Here is a 22389-nt window from a genome sequence, read left to right on the forward strand (position 1 = left end):
GAAAGAATTTCTTTTATAGGTTTTTCATAAAATTGTTCTAATAAAGAGGTAGGAATCTAATTTCTTTGGAATTAATTTTTTTTATTGTGATCAAAATATCACATTATACTAATTAGATTATTATTTAAAGTGATAAATAATTAAAATACCTAGTAAAAAATTATGTATAAGAGTTTTTATAAGATTCAAATCTAATATTTTGAGGAACGGAAATATATTTTTCTCAGTTTTTTATAATGTAAACTAGGGATTAAAAGTTTGACATGGGCCTCGACCCAAATTAGCATAATCTGCATTGCACAGTCAAAAAATCCGAGGCGTTTCTGGGCCGAAAATGGTTATATATTATCGATGTAAATAATGATGTTCTCACGACTTTAAACACATAAACAACAAACTGAGTTTGGTGCCCAGTAACATTTACTCATTCAAAATGAAAAAATAAAAAAAGTGAGTCATATTCTATTGGCTAAAATGTAACTTTTTCTTCCTAATTTTTAAAATATGTGATTTTAGTTTTTTTTTATCAATTTGTCAATTTCAGATTTATTGATTGTGTATTTTTTTAAAAAAAATTAATAAATTAAGCTTATTAGTAATTAAATAATTTAAAAAAATATTTTTCATCTACATAATAAACAAACAGTTATTAATTAACATTTACATAATATATAAATCAACGTTTAAAATTAATCATAATGATTAAAATTACGAATTTTTTAATAATAAAAAATGAAATATCTTAATTAAAAAATGAAGGACTAAAATCCTAATTTTTTTGAAAATATCTTTAATTAAAAAATAAAAAATTAAAAATACAGATTTGAGAAAATAATGAGACAAAAATTACATTTTATCCTATTGTATTTAATAGATATTGATAATTCACATTGTTATTTTACATTATAATCCAAATCTTTTCAAAGGGCAAACTGTCCACGCACATCACTTAAGCAATCAGCTGGAGTGGTTCTTGATGTTGAATTGCACAAGTCACTAATCAAACAAACACTTATTTATTTTCAGCCAAAAGCAACCTTTGTTATTCACTTTCTTTATTAGTTACACGAAAACGCAAATTTTAATTTTTCTTCAGGAAGTGACCACAATAACTTTGGCCTTTTAAAAAGTTATCAATTCCAATTGAGTGGCTGGTGTTAGGTGGTGGCTAGTGAGTAACCATGTAAGATCACACTCATAGTCATAGTCACTCGTATATAAAGACAAAACTGGGCAAGATTTGATGTTTTAGGTAAAATGATGTCTGTTAAGATTTTGCTTTCCAATGAAAAAAAGAATACGATTAATCAAAAGAAAAAAAAGAATAGGGGAACACCTTTTTCCCCCATCTTCAATACATTTTGCAACGCACAATCACAATCACCAATCGATTAACGCTTTCTCCGTCGAAGATTTTGCTCAAACCATACACAATTCAGGCTCAGTGGTTTCTAACAGAAATCTAAATATGCTCAGAATGTAGATGATTAAGATGAACACCTTAATTAATTAAGATCTAATTAATAAATTTTAATTTTGGCTTTATGTTAAGATCGTGCCTAAACCATGCCTTAGTGTGTTCCAATCATCGAATTCTGTTTGTAATTGAATTTTCTAAGGTTTCCACACACACACCAGAAATTTCTTATGTGAGACTTGAGTGCCAATTACGTTTGGTGTTTTTCCCAATCCAATAATCCAATCACACCCTGACTGACCGGGAAAAATAGCATAATCTGTTGAGCACCTAATCCAGAAAATTGTTTTGTTTGTGATATTGATGAGGATAATTTCGAAGAATGGGCTCATGTTTTTCATCATTGAGTGCATAGTTGCATCATGAAGTTCACTCACCTCAGCAGAAGCAGAAAGAGAAAGACTACATAAAAGTTATCATCATACCATTATGTCCATTGTCCACCCCAAAATAGTTTATAATAATAATATTCATAAGCTTAATTCAGTGAGGCCAAAGAAAGGCTCCGATGGCAAAGTTTCTCTTTTGTTGAAGATTGATAGTCAGCATGAATAGTGCAGTGGCATCTCGTTGCTCTGATTATGAATGTGAATTTCCTCCCCACCCACTTCATTTTCTCTCCATCCTTCTTTTTGCTTAGTTTTGCCAAAATGGCTCTCTTAAGTGTATTGTTATCACCTCAACAATATTAATTTAATATTTGGTTTATAATGGGATATATACGGTATCTAATTCAAATAATTAAGTTAAGATGATTTCGTTTGATAAAAGACATCTAAACAAGTATATTTTAATATAGGTAGATATTTTGAAATAAATTGTTATATGTATGTACATATATCAATGGAGACATAAAATTGGTAAAATAATAAATTTAACAAAATTCTTTGAGGTATATATGTCATACAATTTTTTAATATTATACAAATGTTTTTTAAAATTAGCAGCATTAAACTTTCAGTGAAAAGGGATGAAAACTTTGAAAAATCAATCTGCGTGGCTTTATCATTTGACGCTTCAATGATTCAAATGGACAAATGTTTTCCATAATAACAATAAAGTAACACTGTTAAATTAAAAAAAAAATGTTCACATTATAAGCATAAAATTGTGAAACAATTTTTTTAAAATGTTCAGCAATGAAGAAAATTGCATCAATTATGCATATCTTAGATATTATCATTCTCACTATTTTGATGACATAAGATGTTAGAAATTTATCTTACACAAAAAAAAGTTAGAAATTCTTACCTAAATCCGTGATAACTGATAAGGTTAATCCATGATTCAGTTCTTCACATCTTTTTTTGTGTTCTTTGCTCATTACTTCCTTAATCTTGAAAGTGATTCACTCTCTTATTTGCCTTTACCTTTCTTGTTTTTTTAAGACATTTTTTTATGAGGTGTCTTTTCTGAGAAAAAAAAAAGAAGAATGTTTGTGTGCTTTTTCTCTCTCACCAACTTTAGATTACTAATTAAAATTTATTTAAAAAATATAAAATTATGAGTGGGACTTATTAAATAGAGTGAGACTCAAATGATTTTCAATAAATTTTAACTAATAACACCAAAACATGTTTAAAAATATATTAACGAATAAATTACTGGCATTTTTGTTCTCCCAAAAATAAGAAATCATTGCTTGTTACAAAATGGAGCATTGATGAAACGTGCACTTTTCAGCTTCATTGGCATATTTTTTTTATTTAAGAATCAAACTTAAAGATACTTATAACAATTTACACATATTATTCAATTAAGTTACACCTTCTTGTCATCAGCATATAAGTACGTGCTAAATACACTCGTTAACAAAATTTAAATAATTGTTGCTTTAGAAAAACTAATATTACATTTTTTTCCCTTCAAAGTATCCAACTAATCGACAGCAGAGCTTTAAATTAATGCTCATTATTGGTCCCCTTTTGAATTTCTGGCAACCATTATTTGCTGTATGGTATGGGACGTATGTCATTCGAGCCATAGTTTTCAGAGCAATGACAATAAACTTTTCACACTGTAAAAGCTTTTATTAGTTACTTTAACTTGTAGCCACAACAGTTTATGCACGCTTCATGAAAAAAAATTGTGTAAAGTGGCGTAACTCGAATTTATATCCCGTTAATCTAACGGAGTTGCAAATTATTTTCATAGGGAGACTAACTTCTTTAGCAGATATTTTTTTATGCACAAGATTTAAATTCAAAATTTTATTTATAGAAAATCAAATATATATATATATATATATATATATATATATATATATATATATATATATATATCTTGAATCAATTCTTCATTAATTATGACACCTGTATACCATACAATCTTATTGAAATTGACATAATATTTGGTATACGATTTTAAAAAAATCTTAGTATATTTTAAAGAAATGAAATTTTTAAGAATTCATTAAAAACACTTGAAAAAAAATAAGTGATTATTTTTTTAAATCAATACTTACCCAAACATCCTTTAAATGTATATAACATGTATATATATATATATATATATATATGACTTGAATCAACTCTCCATTAATTATGACAGCTGTATACCATACAATCTTATTGAAATTGACATAATATTTGGTATACGATTTTAAAAAAATCTTAGTATATTTTAAAGAAATGAAATTTTTAAGAATTCATCAAAAACACTTTTGAAAAAAATAAGTGATTATTTTTTTAAAATCAATACTTACCCAAACATCCTTTAAATGTATATAACATGCATATTTAAATTGCAAAATTATCTTTATGTATTTAAATTTTTATGAAATGCATAGTTATTTTTGTCATTTTATGGCCAAAATATTTAATAGAATACCGGAAGAAGTACGTAAGCTAAAAAACTTATTAAAAGAATACAAATTACACTTTCAATGTAGTATTTTTTATTGTTTCACTTTTAAGAAAGGGAGCTAAGCCCAAGGAAAACTGATTACTTTCACAATCCAAATTATCTAGGTCCGGTGCACTCATTCGATCACAGCCACGAATGACACAATAACTTTCCCTACTAAACACAAATCAACAAATTAGGACATCAGACCGTTTATTTGCCTAACTACACATCAAGTATTGTATGTTAAAAAATAGAACACTTCTTTAAGATTCTTCAATCTTCATTAATCTGTTACTGGTTTCTTAAACAAACCAATGGCAAAATTGAAAATTCTATTTCCTTCTAAACCACATTCTGCTCATTTCCATTCAACAATCTTTTCGCACAATATACTCTTTCCATATATTTAAACACAGGCAACTCATGGGATGTTCGAATTAGCTATATAGAGTTGAAGTCATCCCCCTAAGGATGCCTATACTCTACAAAGTCGCTGAATCAACGCAGCATGGAATAATATTCAGCATTTCTGCTACCTGGGAAAGAACAAACTAAATTACCTGCAGAACCAATAAGAAAATACTGAAAACCAAAATTGCCAATTGCTTGCTTACAAGTGAAATAAAAGGCACAAAAAGTTATACCAAGCCAATTAGATTAATGCAGACAGGTACAATTTGCAAGCATTAGTGACCATTATATATTTTTAATACCTCTTCAGTGTTGTATGAGAATATTTTGATTGATGCATTTAGAAAATAAAACAAAACTCAGAATTGAAATAAATGTTCATTTACCCAAGCATTGTATTCAGATGTCAATACAACATCAAGAAAGTGTTCTTCGATCAATGGAAACTTCAATGAGCTTCTCTTCATCAAGCTTAACTGTTAATGGCTTATCTAGGAGCAAATTTGGTGGGGCAAAATACATGTGTAGAGACATCATACAAATAATAATGCCCAAGAAAAGCTGCAAAGAGAATAAATAAAATAAAAAATTAATATTCTTTTTTGGTCTGAGAATGTCATGAAAGGTTTAAAACAATCATGTCAATGTTCAACCTCAACAAGAGCCTGAATGAAAAAATATAAAACATGAGTATTTACTTACAAAGAGTGACCAATAACAGTCTTGAAAAAAAATCTATGATAGGTATAGTTAAAAAGCAATTTGCAAATCGCTAATCTGTTTAAATAAGAATGACTAAAAATAAGCATTCCACAAAATTTAAGAACAGATTCTAAACTAGAGGTACAGCAAAGCAGCTATGACTATCCTGCAAAATAACATCATAAGGTTATGTCTCAGTGAGGTATCTAATGTTCTAAATTCGGTGCAACACATTGATTTCACTTAAAAGCTCCGCTGGGGGAAAAGAGCATGGAATAGGAGCATACAACTATAGGAATTGCTTAGGCTGGAAATTTACCTGCAATGTAGGTTTGAAGTTGAAGAGAAATAGTGAAAGTATCATCGTCAGCAGCATAGCCATTGATGTGGAATAGACCTAACGAAAGCAGAAACAACTAGCAATTAGGAAAGAAAAAGAACAGAATATAAATAAACAAACAAATACCATATACTGTTATGTGATACTTCTTTACTAATTTCAGTGTCACATAATTGTTTCCCCCATAAGAAAAAGATTATTCTAAGGAGGTAAATTCAACATCAATTTCTACACCGAAATAGATTTAATATGATAACAAACACGAGAAAAGGATGCTGGTAGGAGGATCCAAGGATATACCTTTACAATATTATCAGCGTGTTTCATTAACCATGAAACCAAAAGACCAGTAGACCCTAGATTCAATACCACCATCCAGGTAGTGATAGTGTATCCATTGAAAATACGTTGCCACCAAGGTCCATTTTCAAATCCACCTCTGAAATCATCTGCAAGTAGTCGTGCCATATTGAAAAATGTGCCAAACCTGGAGAAAATTTCATTTAGTGTGTATTCCTCTAAGTATATGATTCAAAAATATTTGACCACCGTAATCAGCTAGAGTGTCATAAAAACAATACTCAAAGATCTTCCGATTTTACAGAAACATTCATTTCTCTCCAAGAAACAACAGAGCAGAAATAAATTCCTCTTAAATAAAAAGAAAATTCAGAAAGATTAACTAAAAAATGGTACTGCATGACAATCATGGAAACTCAAATGTATATTAAGTACCCCAAAAGCACAAAACCACAAAAATTCCAAGTTGAAAGAGTTAGGAATTAGGAATCTAAATTGGACGAACTACATGAATTCAACAGTAATATATGCTCTATTCCTTAGAAAATAAAAACAAAACACTCATTTCTTGATACATAAAATAACCACATTTATTTAATAGGCTAAGAGAGAAGAAATGGAGAAAAATTTGCTTCTGAAATAAACAGTTCAAAAGATTAAAAGACTGACACATGTGCCCATGCCTTTGTAGACATTTGAAAAAAATCAAGAAAAAATACCTACGTGTACAACTGTATATTCTGCCAGTATAAGCTGTCATTGTTTTTCTTCATCAAGAACTCAGTATAAATTCCAGCTAATGCTGAGAGACAAGCAGATAGAACTCCTAACATGTAGCCCTGAATTGGTGCTGAGAAAATGGAGTCACAAGAAGCCTCTCCACATCCCCTAACCTAAAACAATAAACAGTAGCAGTTCTGTCTAAATAACATTTTTATCATAGAGCTAATTTACCAAATATATAACCAGTGACCACAAAAAAAATACAGATCAGAACAGAACAGAACAAATATGTATTTGGGCTTCAATTTCATATAATTTTACATGCTAACTCATTACATCTCTCAGGTCTTGTACTCATGGTTATTTCAAGGGCATTTATCAGTTGCATTTGTGATTTGCGAACCACATTGTCTCACTTTTTTTTCTTTTTTATTTTCAAGTTAGGAAGATTTATTATCCTCCCCCAAAAGGCACTTCCTCTCATTCCAAAAGGGGCACTCAGTTTAATCTCCAACTAAAGTTGCATGTGCCATCTATATTAATAGAAGCTTTCTGATACCATGTATAAATGTCAGCAGAGGAAGCCAAAAGCTAGTTGAATTTATTTGAAACCCTCTTAATCCAAGTATGTACTTCTCAAACTTACACATTTGAAGCTATCAGGATCTTAACAGACTACAATTATCACAGCAGAATAAATCATAAAATAAGATAATTTCAATTTTCAACACAGTTTAGCATGTTATGACTTAATATCATATCACCAACACAGTTAAAATTCATAGAAATTTAGAAAAATAAATAAACATTGTCAGAAGGAGGAAAGGATAAGGTAGAAGTAGCGCAAGTAAGGCATCTTCCAAAAAGAAACAACAAAAAGGAATCATTCAGCTGTATGAAAATGACCTTATGAGATTAGAGTGTCACGTAAGTAAATGACAAACAAAATTCATAGCTACATGATCCTGAACAAACCTTTCACCTTAGTTCTTATGAAAAATAAATTTAGAGCCACAAAACCAAATTTCCGAGAGTCTCTTTAAGTTATTGGCACCTGACTTGTGGTTGTCCCAACAGCCAACAGCACAATAGCCATCCACTGCAAGTTAGAAAGCCTCCTCCCTAAGAACAACCTACAAAGAAAAAGCTTTCAGACACCAATTCTAATTGAGGAAACAAAAAACATTTATCTGAATTGTGAAAAGTGAAGGCACCTAAATAGAATTCCAGTGGTGACAATCTTCAAATTGCCCAGTATCTGATAGGTGGAAGTGTCCACATAAGTGAGTGTAGCAAACTGAACATTGTTGTGGATCAGATATATAACTGAGGGAATGGGGAACAGAGACACCGTTTTCCACTCCGTTGTCATCTTTGGCAAAGGTGACTTTTTGCATTCCTTCCACAGTAACAAACTTGACACCGCAAGCTGAAAAGATGAAACCACCCATCAAAACTTGGTTCCTATCGAAAAATATTGACACACACACACACACACTAAGTGTTAGTTTTTTATTTACCTTGAAAATCTCGGCGAGAAATGGGACCGTGGCGTAATCATACTTGTACTCTCCTTTACTTTGCGAGAGGGTGGTTAGTATTCCCTGTCACGCGAAATCTAATTAAAGTGTGTGTGTGAATGGAAGATGGAAATGGCTGAAATTAGGGTTTAAATGTCAATTTGGGGAAGAAAGTGAGAGCAACCTGAGAACTGGTGAGGACGGTGAGGAGCGCAGCGACAAAGTACCACTGCATCTTCTTCTTCTTCCACTTCTGCAGATCCACGCAGAGAGACTAGATAAACACGCGCTCGAATGCACCGTTTAGTACCAACTCCCATGTGCTATAAACGCTTTGGCGCGTGTCCCCGTTATTTAAGACTACAAAATTATTAATCAATAAAGATTAATATATCGTCTTCTTTTTTCTTAAACCAAGTGGCCTATTGAATTAGGATTTCAAACAATTTTTTAAAATTATTTTTTACAAATAAAAAATTGTAATATTTAGTTAATATTTTTAAATAGTATAAATAAATCTGATGATATTTAATTTAAATTTTTAAATTTTTTAAGAAAAATAACAAAATTCAGTAATATTTAATTAATTTTTTTTATAATTTATAAAATTCTTTTGATATTTAAAAATATACAAATTTTGATCAATTGTATTTAAACAAATATTTCACTGGATTTCATCAAATTTTATAGTATAATGTATCTATCAAATAGTTTTACCTTAAATCCACGGGATTTGGCTAAAAAAATTTATTTTTTTTATTGATTATTACACTTTTTTTCTTTCATCACAAATATTTTCTTCTTTCTTTAATATTTTTCTTATACGGACTATATCTATTACATGTTCAACATAATATTTTCCTGTCATTCTTACTTTCGTCATTTACATAACTTACTACATCTTTTATCAATTTTTCATCATCACTTCTTCTTTCTAGTATATGTTTATTATTGCACCTCATTTAAACATGTCATTATATTTTATCATGAAATAATTGTAGTAAGTAAAAAAAGCATAAAATATTTTATTACAAAAAAATTAGTATAAGATAACATAAAATTAGAATCAATATATCTATCAAAAGATTAAAAAAATTATATTGGTTTTATTTTTTATCCAAACCTCATTATTTCTTATTATTTTTTTACTAACTCATGTAATTTTGAATGTGTTTTAAAAATTCACAAAATCATTCTAAATTTTATAAATTTATAGTTATTTCAAATTCTTTAAATTCTTATGATATAAATTTATTAAAATTTAAACTATTATAAAAGTTTTATAAATAAGTCTAATAAATTTAATATTTCTACATAATTTTTAAAATTCATCTGACTTTTTATGCTAAAATAATCTCTTAAAATCATATTTCAATACATCCCCTAAAAGTTCTAGTATTGCTTATAAAAAATTATTAAAAAACTAATCCACCATATTGTAAATATTTTTACTTGAATAAGACTATCTCTTATAAAAATATCTATAGTTGAGATATAAAAAATGTGCAAATATTCTTTTATATAAAATACTTATAATCCTAAAAAATAAGTTCCTTTAAAACTTAACTACTTTGAGTTCAATTCAGCAAAAAAAAAAAAAAACTACTTTGAGTTAAATAACTTCAATTTACTTTTTAAAAAATTATCAACGTTTACTTTCTTCACTTGCGGGTTAAATTCCTTAGTACTTTATTTTCACCATAATAAATGAATCAATTGTACGTTTAATATGGCGTGTTTTTGTTTCTCGCCCTGTAGTAAATTGTTAAGTTAAAAAAACGGTTTGAAATAACTTAATCAGTTTAGTTAGTAAAATATAAAATAATAGAAAATGATAATTTTGGGGGGAAAAGAAAAAAAATTATTAATTTTGAAAATAAATAAACTTGATTAACTAAAAAATTAAAAGGGCAAAAATTGCATGTAATCTAAATTAAACAGATTAAAAGTACAACTATCCTGCGTAATTATTATTATTATTTGTCATCGTTGACTTTTAATCTTCATTACTACCAAGTATACCGATGAATCGAGCAAGATTTAAGGTAATTTTATCACGTATTGAAGCCAAAGATTTGCTTGGCTGTAATACGAAATGTGTCACTTAAAGAATGACTATATATATTGAAAGAATGGAAATAAATCCTCGTGGCTAAACTGGCGGCAAGCCTCAATTTAACAAAGCAACATATGTTTCTAAACTGGTTACAAGTTAGGTTAGGATGTGATATATATTTACCATAGATTGTATGAACCTTATCAAATGGAGAGGGAAAGAGTCAATTAATAACCTCACACTTTGAAATAGAAAAAACAAAGTTGGAAACGTATAATTGAGAATCAAATATGTATCCAAACTTAAGCTCCACTCAAATTAGATCAGTGGCTTTTGTAGACATCCTTAATTTGTCCAAGAGACCTTTCAACTTCTCGCTTACATTTATTTCTAATCTATATATTCATACTGAGAGAAAATAAGTTTCAAGAACGCGTTGATAATAGTTTAAAATCTTGGTTTGATTTCAAGACCCAAATTTGTTAAAGAGAATATGGCACAAGAACTAGAGAAAGAAAGAGAGAATGAGATAGAGATAGACATGAACATGATGGAAGAGTATGAAGGGGAAGAAAATAATGGTGCATTGACTCACTCGCATCTGCCAAATACATCTCTAGCTGAGCTAAACATGTTGCTTGTGTTGCTTTCTTTATTCTACTTTTCAAGCGATGAGTGCATAGAATATCATGAGGAGAGCCAAGAGAAGACAAAAAAAGATGAGGTTGCTGTAACTAAAACATGCATAGCAAGATTACAAAGCAAGAGACGAGAGAAACATGAGCCTAAGCTTGGGAGGAAACCAATTTCATCAAGATTTCAAACTACCGTAAAAGACTCCAGGTAATTAATTAAGAATCCACACCATTTTCAAAATATGCATGATGATACAAATTTTGAGCTTAATTAATTAAGAATATGTATTTTGGGAGATACTAATTGATTTTCTCTTATTTGGGAGAAAGAAAGGAGTATAATTTAGATTTTGGAATATGAATTGTCTCTACTTGTTTTTTTGAATCCAAAAAAGGAACATAGCCTAAAAACTCGGTGATTATATGTAACAAATATAATTATTGCTCCTAATCTCATTGACATCAAAGATTAAGCATTTTTCTTGTGATCAGGCATGGAAGAAAAATGTGAAGCAAAATCTTGCTACTGCGGAGTATTGCACAAATCAACATAAAGATTGTGGAGATATGATGAAGCAAGCTAAAGCGAAGCATTTGTTTTAATCACATGGCAAGATTTTTTTTAAACAAGTGTTTGTCTGCGTTAAGGTACATCAATAGTACCATCTTAGAAGCTGTAGATCATTGAAGTAAGAATGATGGCGAAGCGCCATCGTCAAATGGCGGCCTCCATCAGTTAACATTCATGATGCCATTAATGTATATAAGAAACATTCTCTGGTTAGTTGGGACATGAAGTGTAGAGAATTTGATTATTTGTCCATATTAAAATTACATTAATATATCAAAAGGCGGGTTTGTTCAGATTCTATGGATATATTCCATTTGGGCTCTGTAGCCACATACATTTTCAATGAATAATCCCCACGTTTAAGTCAAACAATTCAGTAGCCACTTTCTTTTCTCTCTCTCTTTTTCTTATTTTTTTAACGAAAAGGAGCGTCTAAGCCCTTATATTAACAGAGAACGGGGCCAACAAACCCCTACAAGGTCTCTCCACAAAAGAGATTTACAATCTGGAGGAGGTTGGCTATACACATGTTAAACCTATGGGTAAAACAAGAGAGGAATTAGCTAATTTGTCAGCCACAAAATTTGCTTCTCTATGCGTGTGAGTAAGCCTAACAAACCATAATCTGTTCAACAGCCACATTTTAGAAACAAGGTAAACTCACCATAACTTGTATTTATAATGACTACAACTAGACGAGTCAATTTTCCATCATTTCTGTTCAGTATTTTTTTATCCATTTTCCCACGTCTTTTCATTGACTTCCCTCATTTTTTAAAATTATTATTAATTAGTATAAATCTTATACTAGGAGAAAGAGAGCCAGCCTCTTTATATAATTTTTAAAAAACAAAACATAAAAATGAGAGGAAGGAATGGAGTATACTGTTGAGAGGTGAAATTTCAGTTATGGCTTGCAATTGAAGAATATAAACGTCTAAAAGAAACAGTGAAGTAAAAAAAAAAAAAACTTATCCTTTATTAATTAGTATTAATATTATAGATGACGCTAGACCTCCACTTGCAAGAATGTGCTGAAAAATATAAATAAGGTAAATACTACTATAACACTAGACATTCACGTCTTTTAACTTACCCTATTTGTTGAGTTAGAGTGGCTGAATAGCAACTTGCACACAATGCAAATACAATTTCTAGACGAGGATAGGGAGGGGTACTCAGTAATCAGTCAATAGATATTCAACCAATAAAAATGCTTTCTTCACTGTTCACTCTGCAGAAATGCATGCAGATATATCCTTGCATTGTTTTTCCACAACATTTATTGCCATAGAAGATGAATAAAAAGCTAAAAGCTAAATCATGTTCCCAAGGCAAAACAAATGGGATGCAAGGGAATTAATTTATACACGCTAACTCAAGTGCTGCCTAACTCATTGAAGAGTTGAAAAACAAGAAAGTAACCCTAATTTATCATCTCTGCATCCCCTTGCCTACAAGAAAATAACAGGCAATCAAATATCACATGCATGCGAATCTTCAATCTGATATTCTGATCTCCACTCCTAAAATGTCCTTCACCACCTCATATGTTACAAATGCAATTGCTATGGATGGGACCACCTGCAAGAGATCAAGACTGCTCAAGTTAAAGGAAGATCAATGCCATTTAAAAATAATTTTAGGTAAATATTAAAAAGAATCATATCACAATTGCTAAAGTAAATGGGAATTGAGATAATTTCTAAACACCAACCATCAGTTGATTGCTTTACATGGAGGCTGCTATGCAAAGTGCATGGTTCCAGACAACAACGAATAAAATTTCAACATGAAAAACCAATTTTTTTATGACCACCGCATAAAATTAGGGATTTTTAAACAATGCTATCACTTATGACTCATAAGATTATTTAAACACCACAAAATTGAGACAACGCCAGACAAGGGTAATAATAATAAAAGCCTAAGATATAATAGCATGTGTTTATTGGTGGTTGATCATGCATTTCATTAAGCTGATCTGCAGCTGAGCCAGAGTAGTAAACAATTTACGTTCAAAATATCAAATGTTTGACTAAGACCACAGACTTGAGTCTTGCAATAACCCCTTGAAAAGCAGACTTTGTTCTAATCAGGTAGAAGCTTTTTAAGTTCACAGCTTTGATCAGAAAGTAATACAAACAGTATGATGGAGGGATCGCACAAAGGAATCATCCAGGTGACATAATGCAAGCACAAACATTTTTTACGTGCTTCATAGATATAGTAAATCAATAATATCTTCTTCAAAAGAAGGAAAGAAAACCTTACTTTCTGAATAGATGCACATGTTTATGCAGATATGGTTTACCCACATTTTTTCATAGCAGAACATAATTCATGAATCATGAGTATTAGATGAAGACTGACCTTTACAGAATTTGGCACCAGACCCTTGTATAATGCGCCAAATCCCTCATACCGAACAGTTTTCCTAAAAGCATCAACCATGCCTGTGTATTCAAGTGGTACCTTCCCTCTTCCATCACCAGCTACAACAGAAGCAGCATGGTTCCAACCCACCATCTGCATTCTTCGACGAATGACATCAAGAGGGTAAGCAACAGTTTGTCCAATAGTTCCAGCTGCAGCACCACAAGCCAGGCGAGTTGTCACACTCAACTCAGAATCTTGAACTAGACCTAATGGATTAGATTTAATTAACCAATCTTTCAAAGACTCATACACTGCAAAGTTGAGACCCACATAAGGAATCTGAAAAACAGCAAACAATAAAGAGTAAGAGAATATTAAGTCAATAAGTCTGATGACAGCACCCAAAAAGAGGGTTTCCACTCAAAATTAGAGCGAACTTTAGTCCGTTAAATATAATTAAAAAGAACACAGAATATTTAAGAAGAGTTTCTGTTCACATCTCTATAAACTTTTAGGAGTTGGGAGAGGGAAGAGGTAGTAAATTAGTACTGCTGGGACATTAGCCAATAGTTACTTAGTTAGAGGGAGTTAGTTAGTGATATAATTAAATAGGAGTGAGGGAGGGGTATTCGATTCGTCCGATTTTATTTGTAAATTGAGCTTTTGCTCTTTGTGAAAGGAGAGATCCTTTGTGAAGGTGGAACCCTTAGAGAAGAGATTTCTCCTTTTTTCTGTTCATTTTCATTCTATCAATAAAGTCTTTCTTTTCTTTTGCCCCAATTCTTTTCTGGATTTGTAACAAGACTTGAGCACTTTACTGAAGCATGACTGAGATTTTACTGTCTACTGTTTCTGCACCTAGCTATTTTCCACCTAGAACCTACCATAACCAGGTAAAACCTTGTCAACAGAACCCAGTAGAACTAATTATTAGAGTTCACTATGAAGTGTGTCAAGAGCATTGAAGAATGATAAGTCTTTATGTGAAGAAATTGTTCTATGAAGCATTTAACAAGTAGAAGAACAATTATCACAAAATATAGTTAAATAGAAAATGTATAACTCAATAAAACTGAACATGCGAGTTTTAGGTGCAGTCTTATGATCAATCCTACAGTCCCATGTGGATCCTATGTTCTGCACAACTTACTGAATAGACGCTATCTATCTACAGATAATAATCAGGAATAACTCATTAAAAATTTAGTCACACATCCTTACCAATATACCCCACATCTATAAGCAGCCTTAGAAAGCAATCCTATTAAATTGTCCCCTAAGGAGGGTAGACATTGTCTAGCACTCGACAAATTTGAAATCTTTAGTGCTGTATAGGTTCTCCCCCTCCCCCAACTGCAGCCTACAGGTCCTACATTGTTACTACCAGATGCAATATGAATTTCCCAAAAAGCCAATAGTGAAAGCATAATCTTATAATTTTTTATACCAGTCCTTATGATTATGACCATAATCATCAACTTCCTAAAATGAATTTCTAGAAACGTTACTCACAACTCCAATGACTGAAGGAAGCCAGCCCTTATATAAAGCACGTGGACCTTCTTCCCTGAGTACAGTTGACAGGGCATGAAACATTCCTCTGTACTGGTAAGGGGACTTCTCTGTCTGCAAATACAAGGAAAAGCAAACTTACTGTTATATTAAGACAACAAAAAACATTGTGAGACTTCATATAGATTTTCTTTTCACTTAATTTTGTAGCTATAAGAAGTATCACAATTTATGCATTTGCAACTACCTTTCTGACCAAAAAGAAAGTAAAGCAAGGATGAAGGATTTGGTAAAAAAAAAGTACCTGTACAGTTATTCTGCCTCGAACCATGTCCATTGGATAAGTTGCAGACATGGCAATTATTCCCGCACATGCTCCAGCCCCAAGACGTAAAAGAGGAGTCAGCTGAGCATCCTCTGACAAAAAGTACAAGGGAAAAAACATTTAGATAAAGGGATTTATCATTGAAAAATTTTATTTAGACATAATTGTTTCCATTTAATTGAAAAATATTGAAGCACAGAAAGAATACTAAATTTTATACCTCAACTATGAACACTTTAAAAAGGAAGATGAAGTAGTTCAGAATTAATACACATGTTATGATTTTATTGGAGAACAACACCTAAGGAACTGTAAGTTTTGTCCTTTCAAGAAAGTGATTTCCCCCCAAAATTATGCAAAATCCAAAACAAGCTACTGAACCAGCACTCCTCCTCCCTCAACAACCATACACACACACCAGAAGAGAAAAATAATAAACATGCACATACCATTTCCAGTTTGCTTCCGGTACAGATGTAGTATGCCTCTGCCAGAAAAGGAACAGTCAGTAAAAAGAGGAGAAAGTGTTACATATGTAATACATGGATATAAAAATTGAAACTACTAGGCGAAAGGAGTGACCATGTTTATAAGTGCAGTACATCAATGTATATCTAAAGGAAAGCTTACTTGGAAGCTTGCTCATAACTGAAGAACTTCACAGCAGAATTTGGGACAATTCGCGCACAGTTAGTACCATTTCCTTTGAACAGCCCACGAAAACCTTCAGTTCTCCATATATATTTTAGACCTTGAATTGTTCCATTGTATTTAATGCTGTGTGGATTCTGAACCTGTAAATGGCAGAGGCACATCACATCGCACATATGATATCGATACACCCAACCACAAAAGAACCAACAAAAAAGGTAGCTTGTCAGATGCACTTTTTTTCTTTATAACAAGAATAAATGATAGCTAAATCCACATTTAAAGGTAAACAACTATATGGGGATTAACCTGTAGCAAAATCTTCAAGCGTTCCAGTGGAGCAACTGCTGTTCGTGATCTGCATATATACAAAAAAGGTTCAAATCAATTAAAACTCGACATAATGCAAAAAAGGATGTTGAAATTATCAGTAAGAAATAGTTTCCAGGAAAATTGGATTAGGTTGGCATGAGCATATTACTGTATCAATGAAGTCCAAATTATGCAGATTCTCATACTGGACAGTAAGGCAGGCATACATAAATTATTAAAACAAAAATGGTGAGTTTTAAAGGCATAAAGGAACACACTAAATCCATTCCACCAATGGAAACAGATTTTCAATAATTTGCCTCTCAAATGAAGCTTGGTCTAGAACCCCAAAATCGGCGGGGTTCTAACAATTGATCTAATCCAAGTATGGGTAGATTAACAGAAACCTACTTTAGCAACTTCCCAAATGAACAGTAGCACGTATGTTTGGTAGATCATATTCCACTAGAGAGAGAGAGAGAGAGCAACTAGTGCTTCATTGCTCCCGGACAATGAAACATGAAAAATTAATTTATTAATATTAGCATCGAAATATCCGGAAAAACAAAGATTGAAAAGAAAAGAAGCAATTGAGAAATGGAACGGACACTCCTCCGGCGACTCCACCAGCGACGAGGGACTTGCAGATGGTGGTAAAAGCATATGAGGGAGTCGTTACACCTTCTCTGGCGAGCTTGGCTTCCTCAGCCAGATTCACGACCTTCGTCTCCGAAGCCATGGAACCCTAACTTAACCTGAACTTGTACTTTTTTTAAAGGGGGAAAAGAAAACGGCGCGAGAAGTTGAGATCTCGTGTTACCGGCGAATTTACGGCACAGAAATGATCATAATTTTGGATGAGCGAGTGTTTGGCAGAGACTGCGACGGCTGAGAGAGAGAGAGAGGCCACAAACACAAACACAACAACAAACCTCAGCACAGTGACGGCGTCGTTTCGGTTATATATTCTCTGCATACGTGGACACAGTCCATCCCCGCATAACATCACTCCCAATTAAAATTATATCTATTTTCTCTCTTTTTGGTTGGTACATGTGTCACCAACTTTTTTATTTTAGACAAGATTATAACATTTTACCAAGGATGATAGCTTATACATATGTGGGGATATAATTAAAGTCATGGGAGCTAACATGAACAGAAAATTATTGGTATGTAACTCATCTTTTCTTTAGCAAGAGTAATCCTGAATCTCTCCATTTTTCATCATGTAATCTCGAATGTTGAAAATTTGTTTTATAATGAAATGAGTTAAATATTACTTAGTCAAAAAAATGGAAACTAGTGTGAAATCTTGATGTCCTAATTAATTTATGAACAATAAGATTAGTTTGTATCCTTACTAAACTTACACAATAGTCCTCGAAAGTTGAAAGACAAATTTTACATTTAACTAATAAAACATGAAATACATTTTTATTTTTGCGAGTTTTTGATTTATTATTTTTTATCCTTTTCAGAAAAAACTATCAATAATTTTTTTTTGAAAAATAAAAATTTATCAAAAATTAAATAAATTGATATCACATTTTTTGAAATATCCATTTTACAAAAAAAATAAATAATAAATTACACTTCTATCTTAGATAGAATTATGTGTACCTTATTTCAATTGACAACATATTAAGTTTGTGAAAAATTTGAATTTGATTCTTATATAATATACTTTTAGAAAGAAATAATAAACTTTAAGTGTGATTAAGAAAATTAATTTCATAATCAATCAAAAAGATCTAAACTTGTGAAATGACTGAGAAGCCACGACCCTGGTTGAAAAAATAAAATACAATCATGTAAGTATTAAAGGAAGAAACTATAAGTATATATAAAGCTTATAAACGAAACAAGGAGCAAGTGATAAGCCAATATCTGAAACCAAGCCCGGCGTCCCCATTTTGGGCTTTTGAAAACGTGGCGCACATTTTGGGACTCAGTTGCATCCAGATCCAAGTAGAAATTGCTATTCTAAGCTCACTTTTGCGATTCACATCCCACGTGCTTTTAAAACAATATTTCCCAAATACCTTTTTAACGAAAACATGTTTCTGTTTTATAAATTTTTATGAAAAAATGTTAATTAATTATATATATAAGCTAATTTTTTACAATTAATAGTATAAGTTATATTTTTTTAGTTATTCTTCAATTAATTATTCATATAATAATTAATTCGATTACTTTTATAAATGGTAACTTATATCTAAATAATTTTATTTTATTTAAAAAATAGAATCTATATGAAACTGAATACTATTAAAAAAGGTAAATTGTATCTTAATTAATTTAATTTTAGTTTTTAAAAATATGATTTATATCATAATTAATTTGATTATTTTCATAAAAAAATTTCTATAATTAATTTAAAAATTGTAAAAATTTAAACCAAACCTAATTGAAAGACTGGTTTATTTATTTAGTGAGAAATGTTTACTGAAAGACTTGACAGAGAACTCCCAAGCCATGAAAAATGTGCTCGGACAAAGTTAGGTTATTCGATGCGGAAAAACCTATATGAAAAAAGAAGAAAAAAGAAAAGGATGAATTGGGTTATTTATTTATTGGGTGAGTTTTTTTCTCAGGCTGCTTTTTTTTATTTTATTTACTTTAATATATTCGTCAAACTTGTGTTAGATTGGGCAATTTTATAAATTTGGATTAGGTCCACCGTCCAAGTTCAATATTACTCAGAAAACTATAATTTGTATCCATATGATGAATGAGTTTATAAAATACGAAATATTTTATTTGCCATGTTATTAATATTTTTAATATTGTGTATTTTAATAAATGGAGTATTGAAAAATTTAGTATTGTTTTAAGATACACAATTAGTAGATGATTATCATTTAAATGATTATTTTATTATTATTATTATTATTATTATTATATATATACACATATATACACACTAATAAATAAAGTATTATAAGTTAGATAAGAATCAAAGCAAGTAATTTTTTTATAGTTTCAACATCATATCGGCAAGATAAAAAAAAATTAAGAGTTTACAGGAAATATTTTCTTTTTCTTTTCTCTTTATATTCAATAATATTAAATTATTTTAAAAAGAAAGAGAATATTAGAAGAGATGTATTAACAGTCAAGAGTGAAGAATAAATTATCTTTCACATATATTTTTTTCTTTTTCAAAATATTGAATTCATCTGAAAAAATAAAATTACGATTTTATAGTTTAAAACTACAGCAAAAGAAAATTTTAGTTCTGAATTCAGATAACCTGTGTATGTGTTTGGATTGTTGTGGCCGGGAGATGAAGTGCAAATTAGTAAGTAGATTCACTGCCTCTGATTGATTAGATGTCATATTCTTCTCGTTGCATGTAAAGGGAGCTTTTCAGTTACATAAGAAGATCTTTTTGAACTCTAAAGATGAATTTTCACTTTTACTCTAACTCTCATCAAAGGAAATTTCAGGGTCTGTTTCTTCGTCAAAAGATTTTCTATTGAAACCGCTTAATAATACTCAAATGGTAGTCTATTAATTAATTCATAACCGTAATTAATCCAGTAATCTTTCAGAATTCAGAATAATTTTATGCGCATTCTACTTTTCGTCAAAAAGCATTCGCGCGTAGTTTGAAGTTGATTAAAGAAAATAAGAATTTGATTAATCAAACATTTTTAATTTTTTTAATTTGTTTTTTAATATTTTATTAATTTCAGAAACTAATTTAATTAACTATTATAATTTTAAAAACTAAATTAGTAATTCACTTGTATTTAATTATTTTCCATTACAGCTGTATGAAATTCTCATTTGGATTCAAGGGACACTTTGCATAATTCGGAAAATAAGAAGGCTTCAAAATTCAAATAGTCAATAGTAAATTAGCTTATCGTATAAAAGTAATTAAAGAAGTGACTCAGCGCCGTCAAGGTTAATAATGTTCCGGTCGGTCCCATGTTCCAACTTGGTTTATGCCCAACTGTTATTATTTTTTTTTTTAAAGGAGTTCAATTTTTATTTTGTCACAATCTTTTCTTCTTTTAAAAAAAATAATAAATAGCAAAACCAAAAGGTAGGTTTAAAAAAATATATGCATTAAAATCTCATTCAAACTCCATAAGACCACGACGGAGTAATTTCCAGTTGCTTATTTAATGTAAGAGTAATTATTACAAAAGACAGAACTCATTAAAATAATTTTAAATCAATTAATAAAGATTCAGTCCAAAAAGTTCTTCAACTGATTAAAAAAATCTACAAAGTAATTCCTTCGTTAGTTTTTAGTACAACTAATATAGAAAGTATTTTTTAAATTTGTTTTGAAGCAGTTGATATAATGTGTTCGTCGCAATATTACAAAAATATCAGCACCTAATTAATATACGACTTCAAAAAAAATGTGAATTCATTTATTTCATTAAAAAAAGAGCAAATAAGTTCATATAACATGCATATTTTATTTTTTAATTATTTATAGAAAATATTATTTAATTTACTCTAATTAAATATATATATATATATATATATATATAATTAAATTGTAATAAATAATAATCAAGTACTAGTATGAAATTATACTAATTTGCATTATTTTTTTTACTTTAAATTACATTCTGAAAACAACAATTAAAATTAAGAGTAATATTTTTTCTTACATATTTAAATTTTGAATAACTTGTAGCAATTTTTGAAAGAACAGTTAAGCATAAAAATTATATGCATTTTTTAATTTATTTAAACCATATAAATATGAATTTTAAATTTATTAGTTTAAAATATATTTTATAAGATACTTCTTTATTATTTTTATATTTATTTTAGGTATTAATTTTTTATAATAATTAGTTTTTATTTAGTATAATAATTTTTTAAGTGAATCTTATAAATATAAAAATATTGAATGAAAATGTAATAAATATGTTATAGGAGTATTTAGTTAATATAATGTTTAATTATAGCTGTTTAAGCCGAGGTGTAGTCATTTGTGTGTGTTTGTGGGGGTATAGATGAGTTCAATGTTAAAGCAAAACAAATGCCTAATCCACTATATCTCTATGAATAAATCGAAGTTTTGTTTATGATTTGTTGCGTAAAAAGTTCAAACGTTTAGGCTTTCCATTGGACACATGCAGCTATTTTGGTCGGCACACTCAGAATCATGAGTCATGAGTGTGTGAGCAAGTAAGAACCATTGGAAGTGCTTCTTCTATCTTTCTTTCCGGACAGACAAGAGTGATCATACAGGGATCCTAAATTTCGGAATGTTTTTCACGTGAGGAAATATATAAAGTACCTTTTTTTTTTTTTATTTCAGTCCCTTTCCGATTCATAGTTTGGGCAAAAATTATAAAAAAAGATGAAGCATTAATTCTTGCCGTAATTGGACAAATTAAGCAGAGGAAGAAACGCTAAACATGCACGAAATAGAAGTATTGCGCAAATTTTAATATTGAATTTGGATATAAACATGGAAGATATGATTTGGGTTTTCCTCCACTGGGCACTAACACTTTACGGCTTTATGAGTGTCCTTTTGAAGTTTTTATGGACGGAAATCCCCTCCTCTGTTTGTTTCTATTCTTGTTTTCCTAATGAAAAAAGCAACACTGCAGATTTCATTAGTAAAATTAATTAAAAAAT

General features: G+C 30.2%; 3 protein-coding genes across 5 annotated transcripts; 1 reads left to right on the forward strand and 2 right to left on the reverse strand.

Annotated features, from left to right (window-relative positions):
- Positions 1-4586: 4586 nt before the first annotated feature.
- LOC100776520 (CMP-sialic acid transporter 1) lies at positions 4587-8686 on the reverse strand. 3 transcript variants are annotated; one of them, XM_006577278.3, is made up of 9 exons: positions 8505-8686; positions 8321-8404; positions 8015-8229; positions 7855-7933; positions 6801-6970; positions 6078-6264; positions 5757-5834; positions 5122-5296; positions 4587-4860 (listed from the first exon to the last, which is right to left on the reverse strand). In XM_006577278.3, exons 1-8 carry the CDS (start codon positions 8553-8555, stop codon positions 5153-5155), a joined length of 1008 nt encoding a protein of 335 aa, XP_006577341.1. In that variant the 5' UTR covers positions 8556-8686; the 3' UTR covers positions 4587-4860; positions 5122-5152. The 3 variants fall into 3 exon arrangements, with proteins under 3 accessions (XP_006577341.1, XP_003521799.1, XP_006577340.1); XM_003521751.4 differs by having other exon boundaries at positions 4587-4853; positions 8505-8662; XM_006577277.3 differs by having other exon boundaries at positions 4587-4884; positions 8505-8662.
- Positions 8687-10849: 2163 nt separating this feature from the next.
- Positions 10850-11797, forward strand: LOC106798343 (uncharacterized). Its single transcript, XM_014774316.3, has 2 exons — positions 10850-11219; positions 11504-11797. The coding sequence occupies exons 1-2, from the start codon at positions 10870-10872 to the stop codon at positions 11520-11522; spliced, it is 369 nt and encodes a 122-aa protein (XP_014629802.1). The 5' UTR covers positions 10850-10869; the 3' UTR covers positions 11523-11797.
- A 984-nt stretch (positions 11798-12781) lies between these two features.
- Positions 12782-17795, reverse strand: LOC100777048 (mitochondrial adenine nucleotide transporter ADNT1). Its single transcript, XM_003521752.5, has 8 exons — positions 17370-17795; positions 16759-16807; positions 16429-16592; positions 16248-16285; positions 15778-15890; positions 15474-15587; positions 13956-14300; positions 12782-13166 (listed from the first exon to the last, which is right to left on the reverse strand). Exons 1-8 carry the CDS (start codon positions 17498-17500, stop codon positions 13083-13085), a joined length of 1038 nt encoding a protein of 345 aa, XP_003521800.1. The 5' UTR covers positions 17501-17795; the 3' UTR covers positions 12782-13082.
- Between the last annotated feature and the right edge of the window lie 4594 nt (positions 17796-22389).

Source organism: Glycine max, chromosome 3 (genome assembly GCF_000004515.6).
Source record: "Glycine max cultivar Williams 82 chromosome 3, Glycine_max_v4.0, whole genome shotgun sequence".
Lineage (NCBI taxonomy): Eukaryota > Viridiplantae > Streptophyta > Magnoliopsida > Fabales > Fabaceae > Glycine > Glycine max.